Source organism: Pristiophorus japonicus, chromosome 5 (genome assembly GCF_044704955.1).
Source record: "Pristiophorus japonicus isolate sPriJap1 chromosome 5, sPriJap1.hap1, whole genome shotgun sequence".
Classification (NCBI taxonomy): domain Eukaryota; kingdom Metazoa; phylum Chordata; class Chondrichthyes; family Pristiophoridae; genus Pristiophorus; species Pristiophorus japonicus.
Window position 1 is genome coordinate 83,587,763 of NC_091981.1, and position 10,409 is coordinate 83,598,171.

Below are 10,409 nucleotides of genomic sequence, written 5' to 3' on the forward strand. Positions count from 1 at the left end.
TACATTGATGAACTGCCAGTCACAGCTGAAGAGATTGGTAGAGCAACCAAACGTGACCGAGTTATGTCAAAGGTGTATGATTATATTGCAAACGGATGGCCAAACCTGGTAACTGACATTTATCCATTCTTCATTCATAGGAATGAATTATCAGTCGATAAAGATTGTATCATGTGGGGTGCAAGAGTGGTTATACCAAATAAATTCAGGTCCAAATTATTAGGAGACCTCCATGACTAGCACTTGGGAAAGCGCTTAACCAAGAGTTTTGCATGCAGTTATTTATGGAGGCCTGGTCTTGATAAAGATATAGAGTACATCGTAAGTCAGTGTATGACATGTCAATCGGTAAGCAAGCAACCACCACCAGTACCATTACAGACATGGAAATGGCCTCCCATGGTGTGGCAAAGATTACATATCGATTTTGCTGAGCTAGAAGGACAGCAATTGTTCACTGTGATTGATAGTCATTCGAAATTGGTCGAGGTGTTTCCAATGTGGAAAATAACAACAAGTAAAACATTAGTCATTTTGCGAAGATTATTTTCTTCATTTGGCCCCCCAGAAGAAATTGTTTCGGATAATGGACCACAATTTCATTCAGAAGAATTTCCACAGTTCACGAGCAAAAATGGTATGAAACATACCAAGGTTCTACCGTACCACCCTGCTTCGAATGGTGCAGCAGAGCGCACTGTACAAATTGTAAAACGTGCCCTCATAAAACAAATGTTAGATCCAAATCCAAAGAAACGACAGTTGTCATTGGACCACAAATTGGCTAATTTTCTAATAGCATATCATTATACTCCTCACACAACTATTGGTAGAACACCAGCAGAGTTGTTTCTCAAACGACAGCCACGAACCAGATTCTCATTGTTGAAACCAAACTTGGCACAGTCCGTAGAAGAGACACAATTAAGACGGAAAGAGAATCATGATAGAAGTAGAGTAAAAGAGAGGTGTGAAATTAAATCAGAAGGTGAGAGTGAAGAACCATCACCATAAATGGGTAAAGTGGTTACCAGATATGTGGTCCTCGCACATATTTGGTCAAGATGTTTGATAATGGAAAGGTTAGGTTTGTTCACATTGATCATATTTTATATATTTATTGATCATATTTAGCCTTTTGGCTAAGATCTGCATAACTAACCTGACCAGCCACCATGACTTCCGGGTGGTTTCTCCCTGGTCAGGAAGGTATATGCTTACATTTTTGTAAACAGGAGGTGGGTGGGATGGCTTGACCCATCCACCTCCACGGAGGTGTGTGGGGGACCTGACCCATCCACCTCCATGGCACGAACCTGGTATTGCAGTACTTCCAGGAACGGTGCAGTGGCTCTAGGCCTTTTGGCTAAGAGCATTGGCGCAGAGTGATCCTTGACTGGTGCAGGGTGACCTCTGGCGTTTGTGACTTGACAAAGAATTGGAAACGATTGGCTACGAATTTATAAAAAAAAAAAAAAAAAAAAATTTTACCCACAGACATGGAGAATGGGAGTGGGAGTGATTCAATTATTTCTGACTCATCAGATAGTTTTGATACACCAGTAGCATATCCTACTTCCAATGTACTGGAAACAAATCGAAGAGAAGGTCAGAATTTGTCTGAGTCCGAGTCAGGAAAACGAACAGACTGAAGTTAGAAAGAGTTGAAATGGAAATCAAGGGCATCCCTTGAAGGGAAACTTCCCTTAGGATTAGCCTCGAATGAGTTTAAATTCGACACCATGTTTGGAAGCTTGTGTTCGAGAGTGAAGGTATCCTCTTCGAAACAGAAAACAAATGGTTAAGCTTGATTTGTAAATATGGCAAAATAAGTCCACATCCTTTGTTATGTATAACCATGCAAGTTATGTATGATGATTGTTTTTATAATAACTTCTTCATTAAGGAGAGAGAAGTGTAATGTCTATAGCTCCACACTGTGGACGCCTGTGTTACTGCAGCTAGTACTGTTTAATAAAGAGCAGGTCACCTGACCAGCAGGTCAGCAGTTTCCTGAACTCGCAGCCATCTTACAGGTTGTGTGTTGTGTGCTCGCTGAAGATATCACACCCACAATTATTGCATTACCTTTTTTACAAGCTCCTACTATTTCTTGATTAATATCATGTCTGGTATAACTACTGTTCTGGGGCCTATATACTACTCCCACCATTCCTGCCTCTTGTTATTTCTTATCTCCACCCATACTGATTGTACTTCCTGATCTTCTGAGCCTAGATCCTTTCTCTTTACTGTCCTTATGTTATCCTTTTAGTATCAGGGCTCAGCCCCTCCTTTTCCATTCTGCCTGTCTTTTTGAAATGTCTAGTGCCCTGGAACATTTAGTTCAGAATAGCTTCAATTATTTGCTTTCCCTGTAGTCTGCATGAGCTTACATTACATTACATATCGGCGGGTGGCGAGGATCGGAGGACTGGCGGGAATCAGCGGACAGCGAGGATGCAGGAAAGGTACAGCATGGGCCAGCAGCGAGGTCGGGACCCAGGAAAGGTACAGCTCGGGCCAGCAGCAAGTCCAGGACCCAGGGAAAGTACAGCATGGGCCATCAGCGAGACCAGGACCCAGGGAAGATACAGCAAGGGCTAGCAGCGCGGCAGGGACACAGGGAAGGTACAGCAAGGGCTAGCAGGGAGTTTGGGACATGAGGCCAGCAGTGAGGTCAGGACCCGAGGCCAGCAGAGAGGTCAGGACCTGAGGCCAGCAGAGAGGTCGGAACATGAGGGCAGAATGCGCATGGTCACTTGTTAAGAACCAATGACCTAAGCGTGAGCGGCTGGAGAGAGAGCGGAAAAGCACAGGAGAGCAGCGTGCTGGAGCCGGAGGGTTTGGGGTACAGTGTCAGTATTTTATGGACAAATTCGCAAGCTGCTCCAAGGATAATGCGCTCACCTACACTGCGACCTCTGAAAACCAGGGAGAGAGGACCTGAGGGAGGGAGGGGTGTCAGTAGGATCAATAGCGCATGTGTGTGCTAGGCCCATGCAACAGAGCCTGGTCTCCAATTGTCTTGGATCCCCTTGCCATTGAACCAAGACTATGCTCTGTCAAACTCTTATGGTAGCTGGTATGCAACGCCCACATTAAAAGAATTCACGGGGGGAATTCATCGGGGTCATGATTTAATGTTTACTTTTTCCTCCCAAAAGAGGTTTGTGGGGCTGGAGATTACCGAGATAGGGAAAGGCGAGCCTATGGAGGGATTTGAAAACAAAGATGAGAATTTTTTAATTAAAGTGTTGCTTAGCCTCTAAATTATTTTGGGGTAGAAATAACTTTGTTACACCACTCAAGATTCTGTCTTAGTGTTTGTAACATCATCTCAACACGTATGCTTCATTGCCTTTTACAGTACTCTAGTCTGTGTGTTATCCAATACATAACACTGCAATATTTTCTGATGAAATTGATACAATGTCTGCAAGTGTCAGCAGTTATCAAAGTACATTTTGCATGGAATAGGAACATTCTGAATAACACAAATGCTCGTTTAATGGAAATTACACAGATAAAGCAGAATATGTTAAATAATATTGGCCTTGGGGCATTTTTTCTGCATTAAAGATGCTTTATAAATGCAAGTTGTTGTTGTTACACATTGTGTTGTTTGGTGAGAGCGCATTTGTGAAGAGTCATATATGATTGACATTTTACAAGTGACTGCCACTGCGACCTTGCATATATATGCAATTAAATCCCCAACTATTACAGTACTTGGTTAACAAGTCAAAAGTGCTCAGTGGCCTCTAGTCCAGGGAAGGGGTCATCGTGTAAGTTGGGAGTAAGATGGGGCTTGGCCCTGATCCCACACTGTTTAATACACAGAGTCACTGAGGAAAAGGCAACCAGCACCCGTGGAACTGTATCCAAGTAAAAGTCAGAATGTTCAGGAAGGGACAATGCCCAGGCAGAGCCGGGCGCTAGGACCCGGCGGAGCGCAGACCTCCGCGCTCTCTGAAGGTGACTGAGGGAAGATGGCCGCCGCCTCCTGTTTGCGCCTCTCGCTCCTGAACAGCAGACTGCTCTCGGCCTTGGCCGCCCGCAAGCGCCTCCTGCCAGAGCCCTGGGCTTCACCAGCAACCGCCGCTCTCCTCACTTCCATCTCAACCCTTCGGGCGGGGGAGAAAGTAACTCACACAGGACAGGTAAGAGGCAGGGGGTGGGGTGGGGTGAGAGAAGAGGCAGGGGGTGGTGGGAGAGGCAGGCGGGCGGGATTGAGGGGCGTGTGAAGGGGAAGCAGGGGGAAGAAGGAGAGGCAGGGAGTCAAGGGGCGGGGAGGAGTGGAGAGGCAGGGGGTGTGGGGGCGGAGAGAGAGAGTAGAGAGGTGGGGGTTAGAGGAGAGAGGTGGAGAGAGAGGTGAGGGGTTTGGGGGGGAAAAGAGGTGAGAGGTGAGGGGTTGGGGAGGAGAGAGAGAGGTGAGGGGTTGGGGAGGAGAGAGAGAGGTGAGGGGTTGGGGAGGAGAGAGAGAGGTGAGGGGTTGGGGAGGAGAGAGAGAGGTGAGGGGTTGGGGAGGAGAGAGAGAGGTGAGGGGTTGGGGAGGAGAGAGAGAGGTGAGGGGTTGGGGAGGAGAGAGAGAGGTGAGGGGTTGGGGAGGAGAGAGAGAGGTGAGGGGTTGGGGAGGAGAGAGAGAGGTGAGGGGTTGGGGAGGAGAGAGAGAGGTGAGGGGTTGGGGAGGAGAGAGAGAGGTGAGGGGTTGGGGAGGAGAGAGAGAGGTGAGGGGTTGGGGAGGAGAGAGAGAGGTGAGGGGTTGGGGAGGAGAGAGAGAGGTGAGGGGTTGGGGAGGAGAGAGAGAGGTGAGGGGTTGGGGAGGAGAGAGAGAGGTGAGGGGTTGGGGAGGAGAGAGAGAGGTGAGGGGTTGGGGAGGAGAGAGAGAGGTGAGGGGTTGGGGAGGAGAGAGAGAGGTGAGGGGTTGGGGAGGAGAGAGAGAGGTGAGGGGTTGGGGAGGAGAGAGAGGTGAGGGGTTGGGGAGGAGAGAGAGAGGTGAGGGGTTGGGGAGGAGAGAGAGAGGTGAGGGGTTGGGGAGGAGAGAGGGAGGTGAGGGGTTGGGGAGGAGAGAGGGAGGTGAGGGGTTGGGGAGGAGAGAGGGAGGTGAGGGGTTGGGGGGAGGTGAGGGGTTGGGGGGAGGTGAGGGGTTGGGGAGAGGTGAGGGGTTGGGGGGGGAAGAGAGAGAGGTGAGGGTTGGAGAGAGGTGAGGGGTTGGGGGGAGGTGAGGGTTGGGGGGGGAAGAGAGAGAGGTGAGGGGTTGGAAGGGGGAAAGAGAGGTGAGGGGTTGGAAGGGGGGAAGAGAGAGAGGTGAGGGGTTGGGGGGGGTTAAGAGAGAGAGATGAGGGGTTGGGGGGGAAAGAGAGAGAGTGGTGAGGGGTTGGGGGGGAGTGTGAGGGGTTGGGGTGGGGGAAGAGAGAGGTGAGGGGTTGGGGTGGGGAAGAGAGAGGTGAGGGGTTGGGGTGGGGGAAGAGAGAGGTGAGGGGTTGGGGTGGGGGAAGAGAGAGGTGAGGGGTTGGGGTGGGGAAGAGAGAGGTGAGGGTTGGAGTGGGGGAAGAGAGAGGTGAGGGGTTGGGATGGGGAAGAGAGAGGTGAGGGGTTGGGGTGGGGAAGAGAGAGGTGAGGGGTTGGGGTGGGGGAGAGAGAGGTGAGGGGTTGGGGTGGAAGAGAGGGGTGAGGGGTTGGGGTGGGGAGAGAGAGGTGAGGGTTGGGGTGGGGGAAGAGAGAGGTGAGGGGTTGGGGTGGGGGAAGAGAGAGGTGAGGGGTTGGGGTGGGGGAAGAGAGAGGTGTGGGGTTGGGGTGGGGGAAGAGAGTGAGGGGTTGGGAAGAGAGAGAAGTGAGGGGTTCGGGGGTATGGCGGGAAAGAGGGTCGGGGTGAGGGGTTGGGGGGAGGTGGGTGGAAGAGGTAAGTGAGGTGGGGTGGAGGGAAGGGTAAGTGGGGGGGAGGGAAGTGAGGGGTGTGGGGGGGAGGGAAGTGAGGGGTGTGGGGGGAGGGAAGTGAGGGGGTGGGGGTGGGGGGGGAGTGAGGGGTGGGGGGGGGAGGGAGAGTGTGGTGGGGGGGGAGAGAGGGGGTGGGGTTGGGGAGAGAATGGGGGCAGGGTGGGGGAGAGAAAGGGGGCAGGATGGGGGAGAGAGAGAAGAAGGGGGGCGCAGGGTGGGAGAGGGGGAGAAGAAAGGGGGCAGAGTGGGGAGAGAGAGGGTGCAGGGTGGGGAGAGAGGAGAAGGGGGCGGGGTGGGGGCAGGGTGAGAGAGGGAGAGAGGAGGGGAGAGGAGGGGAGGGGCGGTGGTGAAGAAGAGAGAGAGAGAGAGAGGAAGGTGGGTGGGAGGGAGGAGGGAGAGAGAGTGGAGAGGGGTTGGGGGGGGGGGAGGGAGAGCGGGAGAGGGTAGGGTGGGGGGAGGGAGAGCGAGGAGAGGGTGGGGTGGGGGGAGGGAGAGCGAGGAGAGGGTAGGGTGGGGTGGGGGGGGAGGGAGAGCGAGGAGAGGGTAGGGTGGGGTGGGGGGAGGGAGAGCGAGGAGAGGGTAGGGTGGGGTGGGGGGAGGGAGAGCGTAGGGTGGGGTGGGGGGAGGGAGAGCGAGGAGAGGGTAGGATGGGGGTGAGGGAGAGCGAGGGTAGGGTGGGGGAGGAGGGAGAGCGAGGAGAGGGTAGGGTAGGGGGGGAGGGAGAGCGAGGAGAGGGTAGGATGGGGTGGGGAGGGAGAGCGAGGTTGGGGGGGGGGAGGGAGAGCGAGGAGAGAGTAGGGTGGGGGCGGGAGGGTAGGGTTGGGGAGGGAGAGCGAGGAGAGGGTAGGGTGGGGGGGGGAGGGAGAGCGAGGAGAGGGTAGGGTAGGGTGGGGGGAAAGGGAGAGCGAGGAGAGGGTAGGGTGGGGGGGGAGGGAGAGCGAGGAGAGAGTGGGGGGGGAGGGAGAGCGAGGAGAGAGTGGGGGGGGTAGGGAGAGCGAGGAGAGGGTAGGGTGGGGGGGGGAAGGGAGAGCGAGGAGAGGGTAGGGTGGGGGGGGGAAGGGAGAGCGAGGAGAGGGTAGGGTGGTGGAGGGAGGAGTGCGAGAGTAGGGTGGAGGGGGGAGGGAGAGCGAGGAGAGGGTAGGGTGGTGGGGAGGGGGGAGCGGGTAGGGTGTTGGGGGGGAGGGAGAGCGAGGAGAGGGTAGGGTGGGGGAGAGGGTAGAGTGGGGGGAGCGAGGGTAGGTTGGGGGAGAGGGTAGGTTGGGGGAGAGGGTAGGGTGGGGGAGAGGGTAGGGTGGGGGGGAGCGAGGAGAGGGCAGGGTGGGGGGGAGCGAGGAGAGGGTAGGGTGGGGGGGAGCGAGGAGAGGGTAGGGTGGGGGGGGAGCGAGCAGAGGGTAGGGTGGGGGGGGAGCGAGCAGAGGGTAGGGGTGGGGGGGGAGCGAGCAGAGGGTAGGGTGGGGGGGAGCGAGGAGAGGGTAGGGTGGGGGAGCGAGGAGAGGGTAGGGTGGGGGGGAGCGAGGAGAGGGTAGGGTGGGGGGGAGCGAGGAGAGGGTAGGGTGGGGGGGAGCGAGGAGAGGGTAGGGTGTGGTGGGGGAGCGAGGAGAGGGTAGGGTGGGGGGGAGCGAGGAGAGGTAGGGTGGGGGGAGAGAGGAGAGGGTAGGGTGGGGGGGAGCGAGGAGAGGGTAGGGGTGGGGGGGAGCGAGGAGAGGGTAGGGTGGAGGGGGAGCGAGGAGAGGGTAGGGTGGGGGGGAGCGAGGAGAGGGTAGGGTGGAGGGGAGCGAGGAGAGGGTAGGGTGGGGGGGAGCGAGGAGAGGGTAGGGTGGGGGGGAGCGAGGAGAGGGTAGGGTGGAGGGGGGGGAGCGAGGAGAGGAAGGGGTGGGGGGGAGCGAGGAGAGGAGAGGGTGGGGGGGAGCGAGGAGAGGGTAGGGTGGGGGGGAGCGAGGAGAGGGTAGGGTGGGGGGGAGCGAGGAGAGGGTAGGGTGGGGGGAGCGAGGAGAGGGTAGGGTGGGGGAGCGAGGAGAGGAGAGGGTGGGGGGGAGCGAGGAGAGGAGAGGGTGGGGGGGAGCGAGGAGAGGAAGAGGTGGGGGGGAGCGAGGAGAGGAGAGGGTGGGGGGAGCGAGGAGAGGAGAGGGTGGGGGGGAGCGAGGAGAGGAGAGGGTGGGGGGGAGCGAGGAGAGGAGAGGGTGGGGGGGAGCGAGGAGAGGAGAGGGTGGGGGGAGCGAGGAGAGGAGAGGGTGGGGGGGAGCGAGGAGAGGAGAGGGTGGGGGGGAGCGAGGAGAGGAGAGGGTGGGGGGGAGCGAGGAGAGGAGAGGGTGGGGGGGAGCGAGGAGAGGAGAGGGTGGGGGGGAGCGAGGAGAGGAGAGGGTGGGGGGGAGCGAGGAGAGGAGAGGGTGGGGGGAGCGAGGAGAGGAGAGGGTGGGGGGAGCGAGGAGAGGAGAGGGTGGGGGGGAGCGAGGAGAGGAGAGGGTGGGGGGGAGCGAGGAGAGGAGAGGGTGGGGGGGAGCGAGGAGAGGAGAGGGTGGGGGGGAGCGAGGAGAGGAGAGGGTGGGGGGGAGCGAGGAGAGGAGAGGGTGGGGGGGAGCGAGGAGAGGAGAGGGTGGGGGGGAGCGAGGAGAGGAGAGGGTGGGGGGGAGCGAGGAGAGGAGAGGGTGGGGGGGAGCGAGGAGAGGAGAGGGTGGGGGGGAGCGAGGAGAGGAGAGGGTGGGGGGGAGCGAGGAGAGGAGAGGGTGGGGGGGAGCGAGGAGAGGAGAGGGTGGGGGGGAGCGAGGAGAGGAGAGGGTGGGGGGGAGCGAGGAGAGGAGAGGGTGGGGGGGAGCGAGGAGAGGAGAGGGTGGGGGGGAGCGAGGAGAGGAGAGGGTGGGGGGGAGCGAGGAGAGGAGAGGGTGGGGGGGAGCGAGGAGAGGAGAGGGTGGGGGGGAGAGAGGAGAGGGTGGGGGGGAGCGAGGAGAGGAGAGGGTGGGGGGAGCGAGGAGAGGAGAGGGTGGGGGGGAGCGAGGAGAGGAGAGGGTGGGGGGGAGCGAGGAGAGGAGAGGGTGGGGGGGAGCGAGGAGAGGAGAGGGTGGGGGGGAGCGAGGAGAGGAGAGGGTGGGGGGGAGCGAGGAGAGGAGAGGGTGGGGGGGAGCGAGGAGAGGAGAGGGTGGGGGGAGCGAGGAGAGGAGAGGGTGGGGGGGAGCGAGGAGAGGAGAGGGTGGGGGGGAGCGAGGAGAGGAGAGGGTGGGGGGGAGCGAGGAGAGGAGAGGGTGGGGGGGAGCGAGGAGAGGAGAGGGTGGGGGGGAGCGAGGAGAGGAGAGGGTGGGGGGGAGCGAGGAGAGGAGAGGGTGGGGGGGAGCGAGGAGGAGGAGAGGGTGGGGGGAGCGAGGAGAGGAGAGGGTGGGGGGGAGCGAGGAGAGGAGAGGGTGGGGGGGAGCGAGGAGAGGAGAGGGTGGGGGGAGCGAGGAGAGGAGAGGGTGGGGGGGAGCGAGGAGAGGAGAGGGTGGGGGGGAGCGAGGAGAGGAGAGGGTGGGGGGGAGCGAGGAGAGGAGAGGGTGGGGGGGAGCGAGGAGAGGAGAGGGTGGGGGGAGCGAGGAGAGGAGAGGGTGGGGGGGAGCGAGGAGAGGAGAGGGTGGGGGGGAGCGAGGAGAGGAGAGGGTGGGGGGGAGCGAGGAGAGGAGAGGGTGGGGGGGAGCGAGGAGAGGAGAGGGTGGGGGGGAGCGAGGAGAGGAGAGGGTGGGGGGGAGCGAGGAGAGGAGAGGGTGGGGGGGAGCGAGGAGAGGAGAGGGTGGGGGGGGAGCGAGGAGAGGAGAGGGTGGGGGGGAGCGAGGAGAGGAGAGGGTGGGGGGGAGCGAGGAGAGGAGAGGGTGGGGGGGAGCGAGGAGAGGAGAGGGTGGGGGGGAGCGAGGAGAGGAGAGGGTGGGGGGGAGCGAGGAGAGGAGAGGGTGGGGGGGAGCGAGGAGAGGAGAGGTGGGGGGGAGCGAGGAGAGGAGAGGGTGGGGGGGAGCGAGGAGAGGAGAGGGTGGGGGGGAGCGAGGAGAGGAGAGGGTGGGGGGGGAGCGAGGAGAGGAGAGGGTGGGGGGGAGCGAGGAGAGGAGAGGGTGGGGGGGAGCGAGGAGAGGAGAGGGTGGGGGGGGAGCGAGGAGAGGAGAGGGTGGGGGGGAGCGAGGAGAGGAGAGGGTGGGGGGGAGCGAGGAGAGGAGAGGGTGGGGGGAGCGAGGAGAGGAGAGGGTGGGGGGGAGCGAGGAGAGGAGAGGGTGGGGGGGAGCGAGGAGAGGAGAGGGTGGGGGGGGGAGGAGAGGAGAGGGTGGGGGGGAGCGAGGAGAGGAGAGGGTGGGGGGGGGAGCGAGGAGAGGAGAGGGTGGGGGGGAGCGAGGAGAGGAGAGGGTGGGGGGGAGCGAGGAGAGGAGAGGGTGGGGGGGAGCGAGGAGAGGAGAGGGTGGGGGGGAGCGAGGAGAGGAGAGGGGTGGGGGGGAGCGAGGAGAGGAGAGGGTGGGGGGGAG

General features: G+C 59.8%; 2 protein-coding genes across 7 annotated transcripts in view; one reads left to right on the forward strand and one right to left on the reverse strand.

Annotated features, from left to right (window-relative positions):
- The window catches only part of mrpl36 (mitochondrial ribosomal protein L36), a 112,870-nt gene that overhangs the window by 27,210 nt on the left and 75,251 nt on the right, over positions 1–10,409 (reverse strand). The window lies entirely within an intron of this gene.
- Positions 3,944–10,409, forward strand: part of ndufs6 (NADH:ubiquinone oxidoreductase subunit S6) — a 50,090-nt gene continuing 43,624 nt past the window's right edge. Inside the window, exon 1 of one of the 2 annotated variants that reach the window (XM_070880766.1) lies at positions 3,944–4,163. In XM_070880766.1, coding sequence (XP_070736867.1) covers positions 3,993–4,163 — 171 coding nt within the window. In that variant the 5' untranslated portion in view covers positions 3,944–3,992. The remainder of the gene's footprint in view (positions 4,164–10,409) is intronic. The other variant, XM_070880765.1, reaches the window with a different exon arrangement.